The 25533-nt window shown below is 38.3% G+C and overlaps 3 protein-coding genes across 3 annotated transcripts; 1 reads left to right on the forward strand and 2 right to left on the reverse strand.

Annotated features, from left to right (window-relative positions):
• Positions 1 to 1773: 1773 nt before the first annotated feature.
• Positions 1774 to 2818, reverse strand: LOC135138827 (chymotrypsin BI-like). Its single transcript, XM_064068848.1, has 5 exons — positions 2733 to 2818; positions 2478 to 2683; positions 2179 to 2426; positions 1990 to 2126; positions 1774 to 1936 (listed from the first exon to the last, which is right to left on the reverse strand). Exons 1-4 carry the CDS (start codon positions 2811 to 2813, stop codon positions 2038 to 2040), a joined length of 624 nt encoding a protein of 207 aa, XP_063924918.1. The 5' UTR covers positions 2814 to 2818; the 3' UTR covers positions 1774 to 1936; positions 1990 to 2037.
• Positions 2819 to 6720: 3902 nt separating this feature from the next.
• LOC135138048 (brachyurin-like) lies at positions 6721 to 7832 on the reverse strand. Its single transcript, XM_064067885.1, has 5 exons — positions 7694 to 7832; positions 7439 to 7644; positions 7140 to 7387; positions 6951 to 7087; positions 6721 to 6897 (listed from the first exon to the last, which is right to left on the reverse strand). Exons 1-5 carry the CDS (start codon positions 7772 to 7774, stop codon positions 6736 to 6738), a joined length of 834 nt encoding a protein of 277 aa, XP_063923955.1. The 5' UTR covers positions 7775 to 7832; the 3' UTR covers positions 6721 to 6735.
• A 15838-nt stretch (positions 7833 to 23670) lies between these two features.
• On the forward strand, positions 23671 to 24734 carry LOC135138049 (brachyurin-like). Its single transcript, XM_064067886.1, has 5 exons — positions 23671 to 23760; positions 23810 to 24015; positions 24067 to 24314; positions 24367 to 24503; positions 24557 to 24734. The coding sequence occupies exons 1-5, from the start codon at positions 23680 to 23682 to the stop codon at positions 24716 to 24718; spliced, it is 834 nt and encodes a 277-aa protein (XP_063923956.1). The 5' UTR covers positions 23671 to 23679; the 3' UTR covers positions 24719 to 24734.
• The last annotated feature ends 799 nt before the right edge of the window (positions 24735 to 25533 follow it).

The raw sequence follows: 25533 nt of genomic DNA on the forward strand, positions 1-25533 counted from the left end.
AAGGCTTATAGGTTATATTGGGTTAGTTAAAGTATTAAATAAAAATTTAATTATAGTTTGAATTTTACTAAAAAAAAAACCCAGACGTTTCACTTACACTTTGTTTTTGGTTTCTGAAAACGACACCAAAATACCTTACACAATATTACCTAATAAAAACTAAGGGTAACAATAATTAGAGATTTATTTGTAGAATCTTTTTATTACATCAAAGATTAATCTTCAGTTGTTTCGTCACTCTTTTTACACAATTTTGTCATATTTTCCCAACGGTGAAGAAAAACTTCAAATGGTTGCACGTAGGGAGAATTTCATATTTATGTCTGTGAAATGACATCATGGGCCTACAACCCAAAGGTTGAAAAAAATGTACTGGTCATGCAATCACGGTTTAATTTTAACAGTTTTAAATAATGTTCTTTATATCTGGCTGTTCTTCATTTATACTTTTAAACAAATATAACAACTGCATCTGGTTAAAAAATAAACATACAAAATAGTTATTTATAATATTATAACGAAGCCCAAGGTTTGGCACCGAGGTACGCCACCCCCACGCGCTATCGACGAAATTTCGGAGCTATCTTCGATTTGTCCCATACCAAAATTTTACTTTTAATGCCAGTGTTACAAGTAGCTTCACTTCTAACACCAGTGGCATGAAGTGACACAATTTTAAGGTTTCATGACAGACGTCAAAAAGTCTTCTTTTTGTAGTGTTTGTATAAAGATTTTTTCCAAGATTACCATGCGAAACGTAGTTTTTTGTCATTAATGAGAATAAGAAGTTGCTGCTAATAATCCGAATGTATTTGGGCTACTTTCAAAGAACTACGCACGATGGAAGCTACGAAGGCAATATTTTTAGCTGCGTACCTGTTTATTCGTTTGAGTTTCTACTACTGCGGATCTGACATTCGCGTATCATGACAGAATTCGCAAGCTCAGTACTAATAGTGATTAATTTTTGAGCAGTAAAAATTTTGACATAATCAGTACATTTGATTTGCTTAGTTTTTCAAGGTCGTTTTTTTTGTTATTTGTAACTAATTTTTTATTAAATATACCTAAAATAATCGGTCGTCTGATTGTTTCTAAGCAAATTATTAACTGGCTTTAGTTCGGTTGTGTATTTGTCGTCTAGAGTAATAAAAATCTGTGGAAAAAGACGTTGTACTAAAATTTTTTGTGGGTAACACTAACAAAGAAAGATTGGTCGAAAGCTATTTCGACACAACTTCCCTCGCTCTTTAAGTATAAGCGAACAAATCTAGCTCTTTAAAAAAATTATAAAATTTGATTTTACGATTTTTGTTTTATGATAACCTCTGTAAAGTAAAAATCAGCGGCATAAATAACGCCCCCTCAACTCCGGCACCGTCCGTACAATGTAAAATATATTTAAAGCACTTAACTAACGAGATAAAATGTTCTTCAGCACTAGGTAATAGAAATCTGAACCTCAAGTGTTTATTTATGTCTCTAATTCTTACCCTTAATTTTTATTAATATTTTGTAATGTATTGTGGTGTTGTTTTCATAAACTGAATTTGCGAGCTTACAGTAAAATAGGTTCTTGTTTATTAATTTTGTCGTTTATCCTAACAAGTTTTTTTTCCTATTTTCACTTTTGTGATATTAGTTTTCAGCTAAGCATGGGTAATCTTTTTAGTAAAACTCAAACATATATTTAAATTTTTATTTAATACATTAACTAATACAATACATTAAGCCTTGTCATTTTGCTCCAATGAAATGTTTGACTCTCCTGCCCTTAAACTCCAGCGTTCGAGCTGATCCAGCTCCTGTAGGCAGCGGTCCTGGTGTAAGCCGATGGGTATCCTTTAGCGCACCCGGCAATGTGACCAAAACTGACGATACCTACATGGACAGCGCTACTACCAGAACCAGTGATCAATGGGCCGCCGCTATCACCCTACCAACAAAAATACATAAAACCCTATCCACAAAAAGCTCTGTCAAACTCACATTGCAAGTACTTTGGATGGTGGTACCTGTGCAGCAGACAATTCCAGATTAAATATTACTGTAAGTTTGACCGCAGGCGGTGTTCGAAATCGTGGTCAATCCGACGTAGTTGAGGGTTTGACTGATGGACGAGGAACCTAGAAGAAGACGTTAGTACCACAAAGAAAAACTAAAGTACCGACGACTTACTGTCGCTGGTTCTTCCCCAACCGCTCACGGTGACAGAAACGCCGGTTCCAAGAGTACTGGTGGCCAGAGAGATCGTCGAGATGTACGAAGACGAAGACACAGACGTGGAGAGTTGCAGGAGAGCGATGTCGTTAGCCAGTGTGGTCGAAGAGTAGCTGGGATGTACCACGGCTCTGCTGGCTTGGGCGGTAACACGGGAGGTGTCGCTCAAAGAGGTCACGCCCAAATAGGCGGTGACTGCGGTAACACTGCAACACAATTGTAAGAGGAGGCGCTATGCAATAGTAACACCAACCAACCCTTGGACGCAATGGGCTGCTGTCAAAATCCAGGTGGAGCTGATCAAAGCACCACCACAGAAGGAGGTACCACCAGTTGTAAGTGTCAAGTAAAGGCCGGCTTGCCATGGGAATTGTCCTCTGGAAGCAGGAGATCCGCTGATAATACGTCCGTTGCTGATTTCTCTGAATGGAAGGTACTTAGAAGTGGAAGCGGCTGGCACGGCCTGAGAAAAAATGTTAAATGCAACTGGAACGGAAAGTGGAGGTACTTACTCCTGGAAGTAGAGGGAGCTCGGCTGGCATAGCCAAGGCAGCTGCAGCCACACAAAGGATAAGAAGAGCAAAACGAAGCATGTTGTTTGTTGGTTCTGGTCGAAGTGATGATTGGAGCAAAGCGAGCTCTTTTATATTCGTCTTGCAGACGATTTTATCAATATTAGGTGAGAATTGTTCTGTGACAGTTTAAGTGTGTAATATGTTAAGAGATTAATGTGTAATCAAAGAGGATTTTTATGGGTTATGATAGGGGGTTAGATTGTGAGCTACATTTCCGGAATAAGTTTTGAGAAAGTGAGTCGTAAATGTCTTAAAACTGGTTTTGAAACAATCGACAAATATGTATCTCTCCAATTCAAATGGTGTACATTTAAATGTGTTGTCTCAATAAAAACTATATTTAGTTTTGTAGAAACAATTTTTGCTTTGATGACATTTAGTTTCAAATGGTACACGTTAATATGATTTGTTAAATTACAGTTCATTTTAGTTTTATATGGGCATTTTTTAAATTCATATCATTTAATCAAATGCACATCTGCGAGTTTTCTTAAATTAGAAGCATGTTTACTTGTACCTATATATTTGGAGACTTTGTGCACTCATTTCATTTAGTATCATTCTCATCTAAATAGTACGCATGTAAGTACGTGTTCTATTAAAAAATGATGTCTTCAATGAGATTTTTACTTATGATTATTATTATTTTTACTTAACATGCAATGAAACCAATATTTTTACTGTTTCAAATTTCACTTATACTGGAAAACTTTGATACTTCATCTACTCCTCTTCTGAAACGACGTCTTCATTTTCCTTTTTAATGCGATCGAGTTGGCTGTGACATCGTGTAGAGTTTCTCACGAACCGCAAACTGCGTGGAGGCGGAGCTAAAAATGGCGCGAAATTAAAAAAAAAACATTTCATTGTGGGTTTCGAAAATATTTGCTCGCAAGACAAGCAAGTGCAGGATTTCTAAAACAATGTGTAAAAATTATGCCCAACATTAATCACGCAGAGCCTAGTTTTTTATTTGCGGACATAAGAAAGTTCACAAGATCTCGACAATTATATTACAGTGATTAATTTTTGAGGAAGATTTATGATTAAATAAATAAAATAACTAGAGGATTAAAACAGTAAAAGTATAGACAGAATCGGTACACGTGATTTGCAAATTAGCTTTTCAAGGTTGTTTCTTATTTTTGTAGTTAATATTTTTTTATATAGGTACATTAATCAGTCGCCGGATTGTTTCTGTGCAATTTATTGCTTAAATAACTAAGTCACTTTTACAACGAATTAAATTTGATTGGACAATTCTGAGAAAACTTGGCTTTACAAAAGTTGTGTATTTTTCTTTTAGAGTCATAAAAATCTGTAGAAAAAATCAAATAGTTATATAATTAAAATTTTGATCATTTAGGAAATTTTATTTTAGGTATTTTTTGCATGTACGTCTCGTTGCTGGAAACTCATTTCTGATGTTGCAACTTTGTTATTGCCCAAAAATGAATCTTTAATGTTCCGCAGTTATTACCACTCATATAATTACAAAACAACATAAAAATGATAAAACTAAAACTAAAAAAAAAAATAAAACGCTATTTTAATCTGTATAATTTACTGCACAATAACTTAAATTGATAATTCATCGACAGAGAATCAATGGGAATACCTCTTGAGTACTTACCTATTTTAATATAAGTGTCAATTACTGGTATTATTCCGGAAATGTCTCGTCATTTCATCTCTGTTATCTCTACAAGTGATACGGATTTAATACACTGGTTTAAGATATTACAAAAAAATTCCCTCGCTCTGAAGCAATTATAAATTACATGTTATATTACATTTTATAAAGTTTGATTTTGCTAACTTTATAAAATTTTAAGCATCATATGCCTAGGTATATGTTTCATTCAGAAGATTCATTCTTACTTTAGAGAATATTCTATGGATTTATCTTTGCAACTGAATATTGGGGATCCTTTGAAATACTCAACTGTGCCGAAATTTATCTATACGACAATCCACTTTGACGAAGGATGACAATTTTGGCTTTATTAAAATGCGATACTTTTATAATGGTTAACAAAATAAATTCAAAATGCCAATATTTCAAATTTATTTTCAAACATCGGTCAGAATGACAATAGCGGTGATTTACAATGATGGTTTTCAAAATGACACAAGCTTGTCGTTTGAGATTTTTTAAAATAGAGACGGATTCATAAAGCAACAATTTTTTAAACAAGCTTCTTCTAAATGAAATTCAAATAACATTTAGCTCGAATGCTGGAGTTTAAGGGCAGGAGAGTCAAACATTTGATTGGAGCAAAATGACAAGGCTTAATGTATTGTATTGTATAAGTTAATGTATTAAATAAAAATTTAAAAAAACTTGTTAGGATAAAGGACAAAATTAATAAAAAAGAACCTATCTTACTGTAAGCTCGCAAAATTCAGTTGATGAAAACAACACCACAATACATTACAAAATATTAATAAAAATTAAGGGTAAGAATTAGAGACATAAATTAACACTTAAGGTTCAGATTTCTATTACCCAGTGCTGAAGGAAGTTTTATCTCGTTAGTTAAGTGCTTTAAATATATTTGACATTGTCGCTGATTTTTATTTTACAGAGGTTATCATAAAACAAAAATCGTAAAATCAAATTTTATATATTTTTTAAAGACCTAGATTTGTTCGCTTATACTTCAAGAGCGAGGGAAGTTGTGTCGAAATAGCTTTCGACTAATCTTTCTTTGTTAGTGTTACCCACAAAAAAATTTAGCACAACGTCTTTTCCAAGGATTTTTATTACTCTAAATGACAAATACACAACCGAACTAAAGCCAGTTTTCTTCAAAATTATCCAGAAAACTCAACTTGCAACAATAATAAATTGCTTAGAAACAATCAATTGGTATATAAAAAATTAGTTACAAATAACATAAAAAACGACCTTGAAAAACTAAGCAAATCAAATGTACTGATTATGTCAATACTTTTACTGCTTTAAACCTCCAGTTATTTTATTTATTTAATCATAAATCTTTCTCAAAAATTAATCATTATTAGTACTGAGCTTGCGAATTTTGTCATGATCCGCGAATGTCAGATGCGCAGTAGTTCTAACTCAAACGAATAAATAGGTACGCAACTAAAAACATTGCCCTCGTAGCTTCCATCGTGCGTAGTTCTTTGAAAGTAGCCCAAATACATTCGGATTATTAGCAGCAACTTATTATTTTCATTAATGATAAAAAACTACGTTTCACATGGTAATCTTAGAAAAAATCGTTATACAAACACTACAAAAAGAAGACTTTTTGACGTCTGTCATGAAACCTTAAAATTGTGTCACTTCATGCCACTGGTGTTAAAAGTGAAGCTACTTGTAACACTGGCAATAAAAGTAAAATTTTGTTCTGGAGCAAATCGAAGGTAGCTCCGGAATTTCGTCGATAGCGCGTGGGGGTGGCGTGCCTCGGTGCCAAGCCTTGAGCTTCGTAATAATAATATAAGTAACTATTTTGTATGTTTATTTTTTAATTAGATACAGTTGCTATATTTGTTTAAAAGTATAAATGAAGAACAGCCAGATACAAAGAACATTATTTAAAACTGTTAAAATTGAACCGTGACTGTATGACCAGTACATTTTTTTCAACCATTGGGTTGTAGGCCCATTGATGTCATTTCACAGACATAAATATGAAATTCTCCCTACGTGCAACCACTTGAAGTTTTCCTTCTTCGTCTGGAAAATATGACAAAATTGTGTAAAAAGAGTGACGAAACAACTGTATATTAATCTTTGATGTAATAAAAAGATTCTACAAATAAATGTGTAAGTGAAACGTCTGGGGTGTTTTTTTTAGTAAAATTCAAACGTATAATTAAATTTTTGTTTAATACTTTAACTAATCCAATATAACAAGCCTTGTTGCCTTGTCATTTTGCTCCAATAAAATGTTTGACTCTCTTGTTCCTAAACTCCAGCATTCGAGCTGATCCAGCTTCTGTAGGCAGCGGTCCTAGTGTAAGCCGATGGGTATCCTTTAGCGCACCCGGCAATGTGACCAAAACTGACGATACCTACATGGACAGCGCTACTACCAGAACCAGTGATCAATGGGCCGCCGCTATCACCCTACCAACAAAAATACATAAAATCCTATCCACAAAAAGCTCTGTCAAACTCACATTGCAAGTACTTTGGATGGTGGTACCTGTGCAGCAGACAATTCCAGATTGAATATTACTGTAAGTTTGACCGCAGGCGGTGTTCGAAATGGTGGTCAATCCGACGTAGTTGAGGGTTTGACTGATGGACGAGGAACCTAGAAGAATACGTTAGTACCACAAAGAAAATCTAAAGTACCGAAGACTTACTGTCGCTGGTTCTTCCCCAACCGCTCACGGTGACAGAAACGCCGGTTCCAAGAGTACTGGTGGCCAGAGAGATTGTCGAGATGTACGAAGACGAAGACACAGACGTGGAGAGTTGCAAGAGAGCGATGTCGTTAGCCAAAGTGGTCGAAGAGTAGCTGGGATGTACCACGGCTCTGCTGGCTTGGGCGGTAACACGGGAGGTGTCGCTCAAAGAGGTCACGCCCAAATAGGCGGTGACTGCGGTAACTCTGCAACACAATTGTAAGAGGAGGCGCTATGCAATAGCAACACCAACCAACCCTTGGACGCAATGGGCTGCTGTCAAAATCCAGGTGGAGCTGATCAGAGCACCACCACAGAAGGAGGTACCACCAGTTGTAAGGGTCAAGTAAAGGCCGGCTTGCCATGGGAATTGTCCTCTGGAAGCAGGAGATCCGCTGATAATACGTCCGTTGCTGATTTCTCTGAATGGAAGGTACTTGGAAGTGGAAGCGGCTGGCACGGCCTAAGAAAAAATGTTAAATGCAAGTGGAACGGAAAGTCGAGGTACTTACTCCTGGAAGTAGAGGGAGCTCGGCTGGCATAGCCAAGGCAGCTGCAGCCACACAAAGGATAAGAAGAGCAAAACGAAGCATGTTGTTTGTTGGTTCTGGTCGAAGTGACGATTGGAGCGAAACGAGCTCTTTTATATTCGTCTTGAAGACGATTTTGTCAATATTAGAGAATTCTTCTGTGACAACTTAAGTGCGTAATATGTTAAAAGATTAAAGTGTAATCAAAGGGGATTTGTATGTTTTGATAGGGAGGTTAGATTAAGAGCTAGATTTTCGGAATGGGTTTTGGGGAAGAAAGTCGTAAATGTCTCAAAGTTGATTTTAAGCGACTAGACATATATACTGCTTTATTATTCTGATAACAGATAGCACAGGTTTTCAATGTTGTATAATTGGGTAACTTTGCTGCTAGATTTTTGATTTTTTGCAAGTCCTTTGCGTATTTTTCCTTTATTTGTTAATTAAATTTTGACTTTAAATCGTGAGTTCATTTTTTAATTTTTCTCGATGTTTTCCGTTTCCGTCTGTCTGTCGTCTGTGTCGATTTTTATTAGACAAATAATAATCTACGAATCTACCAAACTGATTGTTGTGAAATTTTATATGTATTTTAGGAATATCATGTAGATTGTAGTGGTAAAATAAATGTTATTTAAATTTCATAAAACAAGAAACTTCTTTAAAAAATTGTGCTTTATGAATCCGTCTCTATTTTATCCAACCAGATTTTGATAATCTTATGTTGTCAGTGTGGACAAACGCTGCACGTTATAAACGACGTAATTTTAATTTTATTATACATAAAAAGATTGTACTATATAAGACAAAAAATTTCAAACGACAAGCTTGTGCCTTTTTGAAAACCATTATTGTAAATCATTGATGTTGTCATTCTGACTGATGTTTGAAAATAGATTTGAAATATTGGTATTTTGAATTTATTTTGTCAACAATTCCAAAAGTATCGCATTTTAATAAAGTCAAAATTGTCATCCTTCGTCAAAGTGGCAAGGATCGCCCGCCAATATTCAGTTGCAGAGATAAGTCCATAGAGTATCCTCTAGAGTAAGAATGAATCTTCTGAATGAAACATATACCATCTAGGCACTAACTTTAACTCTACATACATATCTTTATTTTGGCTTATAGAGCTTACAAGAAAAAATAAAGTTGGCAAAATTAAACTTTATAAAATGTAATATACTTAACTTGTAATTTATGATTGGTTCAGGAGCGAGGGATTTTTTTTTTTGAATATCTTAAACCAATGTATTAACTCCGTATCACTTGTAGAGATAACATAGATGAAATGACGAGACATTTCCGGAATAATACCAGTAATTGCCTGTGGGTTGAGCTACCTATCAGGCGCGTCCCCAGGGTTGCGGATAGGGGGAGACCGGCATTGTCTGGGGAGGGGGGTCTGGGGAGGGCGGATATGCCCCTCGGAACTAAACACTCCTGGGGGTGGTGGAAGTCCGACCTGGATTTTTTCCCTTCTCCAGATATGTAGGTTAGGGCTGAGGCTCGTCTTGCCTGGACATGCCTTGGTGGTTGTCGGCTTAGACGGCCGCGAAGGCGGTTCAGTAGAGGAGGGCTGGAAATAAACGTGCCCCCCCGGGATTAAACCCCTGGTGTGGGGTCGTCAAAACAGCCCCGCGGACAAGCTCCCGCGTGTTTGTGCCGTGCGTGGAGACCCGTAAGGTGGGATGAAGGAATCCTGGAGGTTGAGCCCCCCTTGGTGCAGTGTGTCACCAAGGCTGGGCAACACGCCTCTTTGGCCTGGATTTCCACCAAAACGGGAGGTCGAGACTAACCCATCTCAGATCAATCGGCTGTGTCGTCGGGTCAGACCGCCGACAGGGTGAGTCCTTGGGGGAAGTGTAGTCTGAGCAGGAGTAACCTCACTAGTTGAGGCTGCGTACTGCAGGATGAGCTTCCCTGGGGGCTATATCCTTCTGCTAGCCCTGACGTCGAAGTTCGGCGTCCCCTTGTTGGACTCCGTGGTGGGTGGGGACGCAGGAGGACGAAATCAAAATCCAGATTATGGAAATCGAAAACAATAAAAAAACCACTGAGGAAGTGCCTTCGGGTGCACCTCAAACAGGAAACCCAGCCAATGTGGGGTCGCAGCCTCCTAGGAGGAAGCGAATCTGCGGGGCTGAGGTAAAAAGGCGGAGGAAGGCTCGTTTGCAGGCGGAGGCGGCGAATACCGACCCGCCGAAACCGGGTCCATCCTCCTCCGGGATAAACCCCAAGGGTAAATGGCAGGCTACGATAGCCAACCCTAAACAACCCGTGGGGAAAAAGACCTCAGGGTCAAAGAAAAGAGTGAGGTCTTCAACCTCCACACCTCCGGCAGCTGAAAAGCAAAAGAGGATGAGGAGGCAGGAGACTACCTCTAGAGAACAGAGCTACAGGGAGGCGGCTGCAAGTCATCTCCGTGTAGCTGTGATTGATGTGCAGCATCCACTTGGTAAGCTGACTGCTGACCAGGTGGAGATAGTACAAAAGGGCCTGATGGGAGCGCTGGACAGGCAACTTGACCAGTGCTTGGCATCGGGTAGACAAGCAGCCACTTTCAGGGGCATGAAGTACACAGGGGAAATCCTAAGGATAACCTGTGAAGACGAGTTGTCCCTGAAATGGCTACAACAAACAGTGCGCTCCCTAACACCCTTGTGGGAGGGCGCACAACTTAGCGTGGTCCCCTTGGCTGAGCTACCAAGGCTGGTGAGGGCGACCCTGTGGATACCGGGACCACCGGTGGATGCAGGAGTCGTACTTCGCCGCCTGGAGGGTCAGAACCAATGGGCCCACGTCAAAAAATGGCTTCTTTTCCATCGCGAGGCCAAACCCGAGGCTGCCTCTCCGGGCAACCTCTTTGTGTTTGGTCTTGGGATGGAAGAGGCCAAGATAATCAGGGAGAGGGAGGGCAGAATTAACTATATGCTGTCCTCTTTCAACCTGAAACTCAAGGAGAACGAGGCGTCGGCTCAGGAAGGGCGGACCCCTATGGAAGAGGTAGAAACCCCAGGGGGTGAAGCCTCTACCAGTGGGGGCGGGCCCGCCTGAGACATATGCCTCGTGTCTCCTAGGACAATTATGGGATTTTTTGGTTGCAGAGATGGCGCTGCAGCAGATAAATTTCATTCAGATTAACCTGCAGCATTGTCGCATGGCGACGACTGTTTTGTGTCGTCGTCTAGACAAGATGCAGAACACTATAGCAATAATCCAAGAACCATGGATTGTAAAATCCAGGATCGCAGGGTTGAGCAATTTAAATGGCACTGTTGTTTCAGGTACCACAATAGAATCTCCAAGGACATGCGTCTACATTCCGAGGAAAATTAAAGCCGTCCTCCTACCTCAGGTCAGCTCCAGGGATGTGACTGCGGTAAATGTTAAGTGTAACATAGGAAGAGGCGAAGAGCAACTGGTAATAGCATCCGTGTACTTACCACAGGGAGCACAGGAACCATGTCCAACATGGGAAATGGCGAACTTGGTGGAACACTGTGATACCGGAAATATAAACCTCATCATCGGTGCCGATGCGAATGCCCACTGTCTGTTGTGGGGGAGCAAAGACACTAATGATAGAGGAAGAACACTAGCTGAATATCTTTTATCAACAAATCTAGAGATTCTCAACCGAGGCTGCGAACTAACTTTCGTAACATCACGTAGTCAGTCAGTAATAGATATTACACTGGCTACATGGGATATCTCACAATATATAAGGGGATGGCACGTCTCTAAAGAGGCGTCAGTGTCAGACCATAGATGGATCATGTATACATCAAAATGTATAGACATGGAGATAAAGACGTACAGGAACCCTAGGCTGACGAACTGGGCTTCATACAACGAAGAACTGGACGACAGACTGGGGACCTCCGTGCAGTCTATACCAACAGAATACAGTTCGACAGAAGACATAGAGAAAACCTTGACCATTATCAACGACTCTCTAATGTCAGCGTATGAGAAAAGTTGCCCCCTAAAGAAGGAAGGTCTGGGCAAAGGTACACCATGGCGGAACCGAAGGCTCAGCCTACTTCAATCGGGGCTAAGAAAACTTTTCAATAGAGCAAAAAACACTAAGAAAACTGAAGACTGGGAAGCCTATAAAGAGCACCGGAAAGAGTTTAAGAAAGAATTAAGAAAGAGGAAACGGGAAACGTGGAGATCCTTCTGCAGCGACATAACGTCGACTGCTTCGGCCGCAAGGCTGAAGAGAGTTCTCTCGAAGGACCACACACATCAACTAGGTTTCCTAAAGAAAGAAGATGGCACCTTTACAGCCACCTTAGAAGAGTCCGCAGAACTTTTGCTGCAGACCATGTTTCCAGGCAGCACACGGACTACCTCCCATTCCAAAAGGGATGTAGTCGGTACTCAACCTTCCCCGAAGGACTGGGCGCTGGCTGCAAAGGTAGTCACGGAGGCAAGACTGGAGTGGGCAGTGGACAGCTTTTCCCCATACAAATCTCCAGGAGTTGACGGTATTTATCCCGCCCTCCTGCAGAGGGGAATGAGCAGACTACGCCCTATTTTGTTGCCAATGCTTCGGGCGTGTCTGGCTTTCAGCTACATACCGAATGCATGGCGAAAAGTAAAGGTTATCTTTATACCTAAGCCAGGACGACAAGATTACACTTTGGCTAAATCCTACAGACCAATTAGCTTAACATCATTCTTGCTGAAAACGCTAGAAAGACTAAGCGAAAAAGAGATTCGGGAGACTGCTTTGAGCAAGCAACCTCTACATCCGAACCAACATGCCTACATCCAAGGAAGATCCACCGATACGGCCCTACACACAGTTGTAAACCGTATAGAGTGGGCGATGGAGAACAAACTCTTCACCTTAGGAATGTTTTTGGATATTGAAGGAGCGTTTGATAAAACGACTTTCAAAAGCATAGAGCTAGCCCTACGAGAGCACGACGTGGACCCCACCCTGAGTAGGTGGGTGGCCGGTATGCTGAGGAACAGGGAAGTAATGATTAATGTAGGTGGCACTGAGATCGAGGCTGTTGTAGACAGGGGATGTCCTCAGGGAGGAGTTCTCTCTCCTGTACTGTGGGATACTGTCGTTGACAGCCTGATACGACGCCGCAATGATCTTGGCTACCACACAATTGGATACGCGGACGATCTAGTCATTCTGCTAACAGGAAAAAACGCAGATACATTATGTGAGATAATGCAAGCTGCAGTAAAAATAGTCGAGGAATGGTGCAGCAGACATACCCTCTCCGTTAATGGAGAAAAGACGAAACTAATCCTGTTCACCAGGAAAAGGAAAATTGGCACACTACAGATGCCAAAAATATTTAACACAACGCTTCAACTTTCGGACGAAGTCAAATACCTGGGAGTTGTATTGGACTGGCGACTGAATTGGAAGAAGCATGTAGATGATAAAGTAGAAAAGGCACGCTCGGCTCTTTGGCAATGTCGTAGGGTGGTGGGAAGGTCGTGGGGTTTAAATCCCAAGATCGCCCTCTGGATCTACACGGCAATAGTCAGACCGATGCTGTGCTATGGAGCTTTAGTTTGGTGGCCCAGAGCCAGACAAAAAACAACAGCCCTGCAACTTGAACACGTTCAGAGAATGGCGTGTCTCAGTGTTACAGGAGCAATGAGGACCACTCCCACAGCGGCTCTGGAGACTCTTCTTTGCTTAGCACCTCTTAACCTTTACATAGAGGAAGCGGCAATGACGACGTCTCTAAGACTTCACTCTCTGGGAGTATGGAACAAACAAGGCCGCACAACGAAGCACACTCGGATCTTAACGGAGGCGTTCAACAGAATACCCTTGTTAAGGATGGGCTGTGACCGAATGGGCACAAAATTAATATATGAGAAGACATATAGAATATCAATGAATGATAATTCAGAAGGACGAGCCGACATAGATATCTATGTCGATGGTGCCAAAACAGATAGTGGTTCAGGAGCCGGCATCTACTCCGAACAACTGAACGCACAAATTAGTGTACCTCTCGGCACCCACACGTCTGTCTTACAAACAGAACTGATGGGAATAATGCTGGGAGCTAGAATCATTGCTGAACGTGAAATCGGCAACAAATCAATACGCATACTTACTGACAGCAAGTCTGCACTACTAGCCCTGGACAGCTGTATGGTTCGATCCGGGCTGGTTTGGGAGTGCAGACAAACGCTAAAGTATGTAACGCAGAGGAATAGTGTGGAACTTTGTTGGATCAAAGGACACAGTGGCAACGAAGGAAACGAGAGGGTAGATGAGATGGCGAAGCGAGCCGCGCGCATGCCCTTCTGGGGACCCGAACCGGCAATCACGCCTTCGGTCGCCCTCTCGAACGAACTCGTAAAGCAATATACCCAGAGACGCCATGAGCAGATATGGGTGAAGTTGAGCAGCTGTCGGCATAGTAGAGCTTGTATGGCGACACCAGACCGTAAGTTGACGAAATTTTATCTCTCACTTTCAAGGGACAAACTGCGTAAACTGGTAGGATTCCTTACGGGACATTACCAGTTTAACAAACATCTATATACGATAGGGGTGGTAACAGACCCAATCTGTCGTGGATGCAATGAAGAAGAGGAAACAGCTGAGCACATTCTTCGTGAGTGTCCAGCCCTAGCCTCCTACAGGGAATCCATACTAGGGGACATCTGGCCTAGTATGGCAAATATCAGGGAGTTTCCACCCTCTGCATTACTCAAGTACATTCAAGCAGTTGGGTGGCTTGACGAGTAGAGGAGCGGAAAACACCCTGATATGGACTTGGGGAAGGTACAATGGGCCCAAAGGCGAGGCCTAAGTGCCGGCTGGCCACGGTCAGCCCCCATAAATTAAGAATCCAGAATCCAGAATACCAGTAATTGACACTTATATTAAAATAGGTATGTACTCAAGAGGTATTCCCATTGATTCTCTGTCGATGAATTACCAATTTAAGTTATTATGCAGTAAATTATACAGATTAAAATCGCGTTAATTTTTTTTTTCTAGTTTTATCATCATCAGAAATGAGTTTCCATCAACGATACGTACATACATACAAAAAATACCGAAAATAAAATTTCCTAAATGATCAAATTTTTAATTACATAAATATAACTATTTCAAAGTAATTTAATAACGAAGTTGAATCAGTTTAGTGTCACTTAAAAGAAATTTTTTAGGCGACTGCTACAAATTTAGTCGTTCCCACTTACATCCATGAATTGTCACTATTGGTACCAAAACATCAAAATTATTTTTTGGATTCACTTGTCACTTTTTTGTACTCCGATGTCGAAAACTTACTTTTACGTCCTTGGTACACAAATAACTATTAGGACAATGTTTTTTTCTGCAGATTTTTATGACTCTAAATGAAAAATACACAACTTTTGTAAAGCCAAGTTTTCTCAGAATTATCCAATCAGATTTAATTCGTTGCAAAAGTGACTCAGTTATTTAACGAATAAATAGTAATCCGGTAAACAAAAATAAGAAACGACCTTGAAAAACTAATTTGCAAATCACGTGTACCGATTGTGTCTATACTTTTACTGTTTTAATCCCCTAGTTATTTTATTTATTTAATCATAAATCTTTCTCAAAAATTAATCACTGTAATATAATTGTCGAGATCTTGTGAACTTTCTTATGTCCGCAAATAAAAAACTAGGCTCCGCGTGATTAATGTTGGGCATAATTTTTACACATGGTTTTAGAAATCCTGCAGTTGCTTGTTTTGCGAGCAAATATTTTCGAAACCCACAATGAAATGCTTTTTTTTAAATTTCGCGCCACTTTTTAGCTCCGCCTCCACGCAGTTCGCATTTCGTGAGAAACTCTGCATGATGTCACAGCCAACTCGATCGCATTAAAAAGGAAAATGAAGAGGAGCAGATGCAGTATCAAAGTTTTCCAGTATAAGTGTGATCAATGTGAGCACAAAAGTAAGAGAAAACGTTCTTTAAGAACACAAAAAATTTCAAAAAATTTGAAACAGTAGAAATATTGGTTTCATTGCATGGATATATAAGTAAAAGTAATAATACTCATATGTAAAAATCTCATTGAAGACATCATTTTTTAATAGATCACGTACATGTGTACTATTTGGATGAGAATGATATTAAATGAAATGAGTGCACAAAGTCTCCAAACATGTACAATTAAACATGCTTCTAATTTAAGAAGTTACAGTCTGCATTTGATTAAATGATATGAATTTAAAAAATGCCCATAAAAAACTAAAATTATTATTATTATTATTATTAAATAAATGCGTTCGGGCAGAGGTTAAACCTGTTATGCCCGCGCAGCCTATTATTAACAAAACTATAATAAAACTAACAATATAAAGTTATTCAGTACAGTAATGGTCGTAGTTAATTTTAAATGACAGTACAGAATTACTTAGAACTACATAGTCCGGTAGTGAGTTCCAAGGATCAAAAACTCTATTTGACAAAAAGTGTTGTCTACTCCGGGTTTTGAAATTCTCTTTTTGAAGCTTGAAAATATGTCCTCGAGTTCGTGTATCAGGATTGAGTGAAAATAGGTGCCTAATAGGTGAATTTGCAGTTGTTAAAGCCTGAAAAGTTGTAATAACATCTCCTCTTGTTCTTCTTACAGAGAGTGAAGTTAGGTTCATGGTGGCTAGTCTATCCAAGTATTGCGGACGATTTATACCATACGGCATTCGTGTTACTCTGCGTTGAGTAGATTCCAATAGTTTCTTATCTCTTTCCAGAACAGGAGTCCAAACGTTATTTGCAAATTCTAATATTGGGCGAATATAAGTTTTATAAATTTTTGCTGTCGTTTCAACACTAGGTTTGACAAAAGTTTTAGATACTAAATAAATGATCTTATTTGCCTTAGCAATAATACGAGTTAAATGCTCTGACCATGATAGACTTGATGTAATCAACACCCCTAGGTCCAGGTACTCATCACATGTCGAGAGTTCTACGTTATTAATAAAGTATCTATGCCTAGGATTATTTTTTCCAATATACAATAATTTGCACTTACTGGTATTGAGAGGAAGTAACCAATCTTCACATCATCGTTCAGTTATAGTCAAATCTCTTTTTATTTTCTGATGGTCAGATGAAATACCATATATTTTTAAATCATCTGCATAAAACGCATGAGGAGACTTTAATAGACCACTGAGATCGGCGACATATGTAATAAAAAGAAGAGGGCCTAAAATGGAGCCCTGAGGGACGCCACTTAAAACTGGAGCGGAAAGACTAAAACAGTTTCCGACCTTGACTTTGAAAATATGATCAGTGAGGAAAGATTCAATCCACCGGAGAAGAAGACCTCTAATACCGTAATGTTGAAGCTTGAATAAAAGCCGCCGTTTGGGCACCCGGTCAAAAGCTTTGGAGAAGTCAAGATATGCAACATCTACCGAGTTGCCACGATCCACCTCCAGTGACCAATCCGATAGACAGCACAGCAAGTTGGAGGAAACAGACTTCCCTGGTACGAACCCATGCTGCTGTGAAGGGATTATCTTATGTTTCTGCAAAATGTCTAGCGTTTTCTCGTAGATTATAGCTTCCTTTGTCTTCACCACCAATGAAGTTAAACTAATCGGGCGGTAGTTGGCCGGATCAAATTTGTCGCCTGATTTGTAAATCGGTTTAACTGTTGCAGTCCTCCAATCTAGTGGAAGAACTCCTGACTCCAAAGATTGGTTCATTAAGAAACTCAGGGGTTTACAAAGTGAGGTCGCGCAGTTATTTAAAACATTTGCGGATATATTATCCGGGCCAGGGGAGGTAGCTATATTTAATCTTTTTAGCCTTTCATAAACGGCAGTTTCAGTAACAACCACATTTGTAATTTGATCGGAGTTAGACGGTGAGTAAACGGTAGATGAGACTGTGGGAGGCTCAGACACAAATGCCTCAGAAAATGACTTGGCGAACATATCGGAAATGTGTTCGTGACGATCTATAAGAACCCCTTTAGAATCGCGCAATTGTGGAGTTCTGACAGGGCCTGATAGAGCACACCTGATATACTTGTAAAAACTTTTAGGATCTTTGTTTTCACCAATGGTTTTCTCATATTTACTTCTGGCATCTTTGATAACTTTTGACAGCCAATTTGAGAATACTCGATGTACATTATAATCCGCCTGACTACTTGTTCTTCTGAATCTACGCCATAAACATCTTTTCCTGTTAATAAGCTTAAGGATTCTATTATCTATCCATGGCTTTTTATATGACTTTTTCAGTGTTATCGTTTTAGACTTAGATTCAATTAAGTCGTTCAACTTTTGCTTAAAAGTGTCCCAATTGTCACATACAGAAGAGCCGGTGAATAATGATGATCAGTTTAGTTTATTTAGTTCATTGTCCAGTGCACCAAAGTCTTGCTATTCCATATAAAACACATCTGTAATTCCGCCTTCAAGACCGAATGATCTGATTTTCCAATAGGGTCTAAATATTCTAAATTGGCTAGTAAGTTTTCATCCGACGTTATAAGAAGATCTAATGTCGAGGGTTCTTGCTGCGATCTACATCGAGTAGGTTGATCTACTAACTGCGTTAAGTGACTATCGATGAGTAATTCACGCAACATTTGTGACGCATTACTTAAGCATTGAGAAATATTTATAGGCCATGTTACTTGAGGCATGTTAAAATCACCAAATAAAAATAGGTGATTATTATTTGAAGCTAGATCCGATAACACCGCAAATAAATTAAAATCGTCAGGTAATAATGAGTCTGGAGAACGATAAATGCAACCGATGACAAAATTGATGGACTTATTAGAAATTAAAAAAAAAAGAGAATCAATTTCTTTGGTATTAACATTTAAAGGATCTACAAAAAATTTGACCAATACAGCGTCTGATATGTAAATGCAAACACCACCTCCTCTTTTACCAACACGGTCACTCCTAAAAACTGTATACCCATTAATGGCAATTATACTGTCAGGCAAAGCAGATGAGAGGCAGGTTTCAGATAAAAAAATAAACGCTGGTTTTTCATAAGATACAGTTCATTAAATTTGGCATTCAGCGAAGCTATATTAGTGTAAACTACCGAGCTAGTAAAATACTCCGTATTAGGAGTATTATTATTCATTTGTTGGACATTGAATTTTGCGAAAGAGATGCTGTCGTTTGTGTCTTCCCAGTATTGCTTTCCGCAGTGTTGAGCATGTCCATTTGACGTGACAAGGCCTTTCGTAACTTCTGTTGAATATTTAAACATCTACTTTTGACATTTCTATATTCTAATGCCGAGTATATCTCATGCAACATAAATATTACAACTTCTATATTAGATGTAAAATCGAGGAGATATTCTATAGGATCCGGTTGCTGATTGATGTTGTCCATCACTTCGATTAGTTGATCAAAGTTTTCTGTTTTCTGCAAGTGACGTTAAGCTTTCTAAAGATTCACTAGGTTTAAGTTTCTTATGAGACGTTTCTTCCGTATCTAAATTTCCTAAAGAGTCGGGTGATTTAAGTGAAAAGTCCAAGGGACCTGCATCTTCAACTGGAGATGAATCTTTAATTCTTTTATTACTCGTCACAACTGCTGCATAGGCTGCAGATGATATCCGAGGGATATCGTTAGTAGGTGTATCCTGCTCGGGGAAAATAGGCTCAGTTTGCGCATTAGCCCTTTCAGCAGTTGCTTCATTATTTTGTGGGCAGTCATTTGCTATATGTCCCAATTGTCTACACTTATAACAAACGTTGTCATAACTTAAAAATATTCTATAATTTGTGCCCTCAAATTTTATAAGCAGAGATGATGGTAATTCAATGTTGTCGTCCGGCTGGACAAATATTTGTCTCCTAAAACTTAGTACATGGGCATATTCGTCTCCAGGAAGACCTGCTCTTAAGAAAGTCATAGGAGAGATAACCGTGAACCCTAGGGTCTTTATACTATTGACGAAAATATCGTGCGGGATTGAAGGGCAAACATTTGATAATATTATTCTCAGAGCTGTTCAAAGTACTCAAAAAAAGTACTTGAAGTACCAAGTACAAAGTACTACTTGAAATAGTGTTCAAGTAAAGTACCAAGTACTTACTTTCAGCAAGAGTATTTCAAGTATCAAGTACTTTTCAGATGTACTTGAAGTACAAGCCAAGTACATTACTTCAAGTACTTACGAGTACTTGAAGTACTGGAGGTATACTTCAAGTACTTACAAATACTTGAAGTACTGAAAATGCTTCAAGTACTTTCTAATTATTTGAAATATTGTAGAATTAAATAACTTTTCCTGTTTTTTTTAAAAAAGCTTAATATATTTTAGAACTGAATTTTTTAATACTCAGAATTTAAGTATACAATAATACATATTTCGCCACATAAAAAATTGCATAAGCATCAACTTAAATGCAGAATGGTAGCTCACTTATTAATAATACTATGTTATTTATAAACAATATTCTTTTGAAATACTTTTACATCTTTCTGTTGACACAATGCCTTCGACAAAATTAACGTCTATTTCTAATTTAAAATTTAAAATAAAATACATGACGGCGTTGTCTATGTATGTTTACTATTAATTTATAACAAAAACATCGGCACTGTATGGTATTTTCTCAGGCTTCTGTTGCCTTTTTTAATATTTTGAATTTTGGTTCACCACCAAAACGTTCTGATTTTTTAATAAAGTTGTGTTAAAAATATATGAATTTTATGAACCGGTTCCGTGTTTAAGTTTGTGGGTAGTTTATAGCACCCTTAATCATTACCCATTGTGAAAGTGCACAGGGCCGGATTTGTGAAACTGAAATTTTTCAGAAAAAAATTTTAAGAGCAGTGCGATACATATACATGCTCGTGACATAAAAATGTTTAAGACACTATGTTGCATTTTCAAAAAAAACGTATGAATTTTTTAAATAAAAAATAAAATGCCTAAAACGAGAGTCCATTTTCAGCGAAAACTATAACTCATATATCAAAGTGATCAAAGTAATTAGTCGTTTTTTACTTTTGCGGTTACCAAAAATGCTGAGAATTTTCTTGGAATGAATGCCCCATATTCCTGAATATATCTGTCTACCACTTACGTATTTACTATTCTAAAAATTATTAAATTAACCTAAATACTACAGTGACTAAATAGTAAACACTAATCACTACAATATTTGTCTATGTAACTTTACACTGACAAATCACAAATAATGGGTTCGGAGGGCTGTTTCGTCCATTTATACAAAATTTTGTTCCTCTAATGCCACAATATTTTCCCGAATTTTTCTTTACATTTTCGATTGGCTTATTTTTTATTTGTACCTGAGAACCCAAAGAAGATGACATTAGTAACTGAATACTACAATGACTTCAGGGAATGCCTAACAACGGCTTTTGCGAAAATTCAGGTAAATATGTACTAAATTCATTATTGTTAAAATATTTCGTAGGGGTGTATTTATCTAGGCAATTATACTAACTAATCGCGAATTTCATTAACTTTGTATTTTTTTATAATGTGAATATGTATTTTGTTCCATTTCCGGAAGCGCCACTGACCCTTTTGGGTCTCTTTACCTGATATTGTAAATACAAATGTAAATTCAGTACTTCTGTAACCGTCCTGTATTTAAACATCGAAGCCGAACGCTGTCTATTATTTCGTACACAACAAAACAAAGGTCCTTCGAGCAATATCAAAATACAATTCGGTACTCATCAAAACCATACAATCATGGTCGTATCAACTGGATTACAAAAAACATTGGTACTACGAGCCGAGTTTCACAAAACATATTTCATTTTGAACAATATTGGGTTTATGTAATAAGCGATGCAATGTAATACGTAAAGTTGTTGTACGGTAATAAATAAAATCCGCACAGGAAAGACAAATGACACTAATTAGTGTGACTTTTAAAATCATTGTTTTTCTGCATTACGTCTTTTTAAATTGTTGGTGTTCAAATAATTCATACAATTTAAAAGATTATTTGAAACTGTAATGTGAGAAAATATAAGTAGTAATAACCAACTAAGTTTATATGGCTGAACCATGTATAAACAAAAAAAGAAAATTTGGTAAAAAACGAGTGTCTAACATGATAAAGAAAATTAAACTGCAAAATATTTAACATAAAATTGTGTTTAAATTCTAGGAGGAAGAGGCGAATATGAAAGTCTGTACCTGCCATCAGCTATTGCTATTATAATAAAAGGGATAATCCCCTGCCGAGTTCTCCGCCCTGACCAGGCTTCTTACTGACAAATACATGGCGGGGTTAAGAAACTAATGAAAGAATAAATATCTTTTTGAACGAGTACTGAATCATTTCTCAAATATTTTCAAATCCGACCTTGCACTTTAGCAGGTACGTCAACAAACCCGATTCCCTTTGGGGTACCGGGAAGGTACTGAAAAACTACCCGCAAAGTTAAGTTCCAGACCAAAATACAAAAAAGACAAAATTCATATATTCACAACTTTACATCGCTGAAAATTTTACACAGATCTCCGACACTTCTGCTGTCGTCATCCACTCTCAAATGACATATTTATGACATTAATTTTCTTACCTACCTATCTATCGGCATTATGCAAGTACCTATGAAATGTACGTCATATTGTGGATAAGATATCCACAATCACAGATCAAAATATAACCTCACAGGAAAAAAACACGATTTTACTATAAAAATACATCTAATCAAATAATTGAATTAATAACTTCAAGTATTTAACAGACCCTATTTTGAGATGTGAAAACTTCGTAAAACAGAGACTAAAGTATTTGAAATTTCCACTTTCATACTTCAAGTAATTCAAGAGTATTTAAAATACTGAGTGAAGTACTTGGAGCAAAGTACTTGGCAAAATCAAGTACTAAACTCAAGTACATTTTAGAAATACTCCAAGTACCAAGTACCAAGTACCTAAATATAAAAGTACTTCAAGTAAAGTACTTGAAGTACTTAAAGTACTTCAAGTATTACTTCAAGTACTTTTACTTGAAGTACTGAACAGCTCTGATTATTCTTCTAGCAGGATTGATGAGACGCCTTACATTAATCAAATGATTTTGTATTGTTAACACAGGATGGTCAGTTACAACTTTGTCTACAAGGGATTTGCTGCTTAAATAAACACACATGCGGTTATTAGCAATCCGAGACGCGAAAACGACGTTTTTTGGTTGCACTAGGATACCTACTGCACTTACATAAGTATTCAGACAATTTGAGATCATCAACTCCGCCTAAAATAATTGCTTGGTCTTTGTCTGGGAATACGTTCATTGTGGACATCCTTATTCTGAGAGTAGAGTAGACAGCCCAACAAACTTCATTAAAAATGAAGCTGATAACCCACCTCACTACAAACAGTAGAAATAAAAACTGGTTGAAAAAAACCGTAAATTTGGTAAAAAGCGACTAGCTACCAAATTACTGTCGTTTCCAAATGTGGATTCAGCAGGGATTACTGTATCTAAAGTATGCTTACGTATCACAATAATAGTTTTGGCGATATTGTTGAGAAAAATCAGCACAGCGAAAGAACCGAACCTCTCTTGTACACTCTTAATGAACTGTAATTTAATAGATCATATTAACGTGTACCAGGAAACTAAATGTGATCAAAGCAAAAATTGTTTCTACAAAACTAAACATAGTTTTTATTAAGACAACACATTTAAATGTACACCATTTGGATTGGAAAGATACATATTTGTCGATTGCTTCAAAACCAGTTTTAAGGCATTTACGACTCACTTTCCCAAAATTAATTCCGGAAATCTAGCTCACAATCTAACCCCCTATCATAACCCATAAAAATCCCCTTTGATTACACACTAATCTCTCAACATATTACACACTTAAACTGTCACAGAACAATTCTCACCTAATATTGATAAAATCGTCTGCAAGACGAATATAAAAGAGCTCGTTTCGCTCCAATCGTCACTTCGACCAGAACCAACAAACAACATGCTTCGTTTTGCTCTTCTCATACTTTGTGTGGCTGCAGCTGCCTTGGCTATGCCAGCCGAGCTCCCTCTACTTCCAGGAGTAAGTACCTCGATTTTTCGTTCCACTTGCATTTAACATTTTTTCTCAGGCCGTGCCAGCCGCTTCCACTTCCAAGTATCTTCCATTCAGAGAGATCAGCAACGGACGTATTATCAGCGGATCTCCTGCTTCCAGAGGACAATTCCCATGGCAAGCCGGCCTTTACTTGACCCTTACAACTGGTGGTACCTCCTTCTGTGGTGGTGCTTTGATCAGCTCCACCTGGATTTTGACAGCAGCTCATTGCGTCCAAGGGTTGGTTGGTGCTGCTATTGCATAGCGCCTCCTCTTACAATTGTGTTGCAGAGTTACCGCAGTCACCGCCTATTTGGGCGTGACCTCTTTGAGCGACAGCTCCCGTGTTACCGCCCAAGCTAACAGAGCCGTGGTACATCCCAGCTACTCTTCGACCACACTGGCTAACGACATCGCTCTCCTGCAACTCTCCACGTCTGTGTCTTCATCTTCGTACATCTCGACGATCTCTCTGGGCACCAGTACTCTTGGAACTGGCGTTTCTGTCACCGTGAGCGGTTGGGGAAGAACCAGCGACAGTAAGTCGTCGGTACTTTAGTTTTTCTTTGTGGTACTAACGTCGTTTTCAAGGTTCCTCGTCTATCAGTCAAACACTCAACTATGTTGGATTGACCACGATTTCGAACACCGTCTGCGGTCAAACTTACAGTAATATTCAATCTGGAATTGTCTGCTGCACAGGTACCACCATCCAAAGTACTTGCAATGTGAGTTTGACAGAGCTTTTTGTGGATAGGGTTTTATGTATTTTTGTTGGTAGGGTGATAGCGGCGGCCCATTGATCACTGGTTCTGGTAGTAGCGCTGTCCATGTAGGTATCGTCAGTTTTGGTCACGTTGCCGGGTGCGCTAAAGGATACCCATCGGCTTACACTAGGACCGCTGCCTACAGGAGCTGGATCAGCTCAAATGCTGGAGTTTAAGGGCAGAAGAGTCAAACATTTCATTGGAGCAAAATGACAAGGCTTAATGTATTGAATTAGTTAATGTATTAAATAAACATTTAAATATATGTTTGAGTTTTACTTGCTAAAAAGTTTACCGATGCTTAGCTGAAAACTAATACCACAAAATTGGAAATAGGAAAAAAAAAACTTGTTAGGATAAACGACAAAATTAATAAAAAAGAACCTATTTTACCGTAGGCTCGCAAAATTCAGTTTATGAAAACAACACCAGAATACATTACAAAATATTAATAAAAATTAAAGGTAAGAATTAGAGACATAAATAAATACTTGAGGTTCAGATTTCTATTACCTAGTGCTGAAGGACATTTTATCTCGTTAGTTAAGTGCCTTAAATATATTTTACATTGTCCGGAAGGCGCCGGGGTTGAGAGGGCATTATTTATGCCGCTGATTTTTACTTTACAGAGGTCATCATAAAACAAAAATCGTAAAATCAAATTTTATAATATTTTTAAAGAGCTAGATTTGTTCGCTTATACTTCAAGAGCGAGGGAAGTTGTGTCGAAATAGCTTTCGACCAGTCTTTCTTTGTTAGTGTTACCCACAAAAAATTTTAGCACAACGTCTTTTTCCACAGATTTGTATTACTCTAGACGACAAATACACAACCGAACTAAAGCCAGTTAATAATTTGCTTAGAAACAATCAGACGACCGATTATTTTAGGTATATTTAATAAAAAATTAGTTACAAATAACAAAAAAAACGACCTTGAAAAACTAAGCAAATCAAATGTACTGATTATGTCAATACTTTTACTGCTTTAA

This window comes from Zophobas morio, unplaced genomic scaffold (genome assembly GCF_036711695.1).
Source record: "Zophobas morio isolate AGI-343-1 ecotype UQ-CSIRO unplaced genomic scaffold, CSIRO_AGI_Zmor_V1 ptg000030l, whole genome shotgun sequence".
NCBI classification, from domain to species: domain Eukaryota; kingdom Metazoa; phylum Arthropoda; class Insecta; order Coleoptera; family Tenebrionidae; genus Zophobas; species Zophobas morio.

Coding starts and splice junctions, on each gene's coding strand:
- LOC135138827 (XM_064068848.1), bottom strand. CDS start 2,813: ATGCTTCGTTTTGCTCTTCTTATCCTTTGTGTGGCTGCAGCTGCCTTG. Junction 2,684..2,732: donor AGCTCCCTCTACTTCCAGGA/GTAAGTACCTCC, acceptor ATTTTTTCTCAG/GCCGTGCCAGCCGCTTCCAC. Junction 2,427..2,477: donor GCAGCCCATTGCGTCCAAGG/GTTGGTTGGTGT, acceptor ATTGTGTTGCAG/TGTTACCGCAGTCACCGCCT.
- LOC135138048 (XM_064067885.1), bottom strand. CDS start 7,774: ATGCTTCGTTTTGCTCTTCTTATCCTTTGTGTGGCTGCAGCTGCCTTG. Junction 7,645..7,693: donor AGCTCCCTCTACTTCCAGGA/GTAAGTACCTCG, acceptor ATTTTTTCTTAG/GCCGTGCCAGCCGCTTCCAC. Junction 7,388..7,438: donor GCAGCCCATTGCGTCCAAGG/GTTGGTTGGTGT, acceptor ATTGTGTTGCAG/AGTTACCGCAGTCACCGCCT.
- LOC135138049 (XM_064067886.1), top strand. CDS start 23,680: ATGCTTCGTTTTGCTCTTCTCATACTTTGTGTGGCTGCAGCTGCCTTG. Junction 23,761..23,809: donor AGCTCCCTCTACTTCCAGGA/GTAAGTACCTCG, acceptor ATTTTTTCTCAG/GCCGTGCCAGCCGCTTCCAC. Junction 24,016..24,066: donor GCAGCTCATTGCGTCCAAGG/GTTGGTTGGTGC, acceptor ATTGTGTTGCAG/AGTTACCGCAGTCACCGCCT.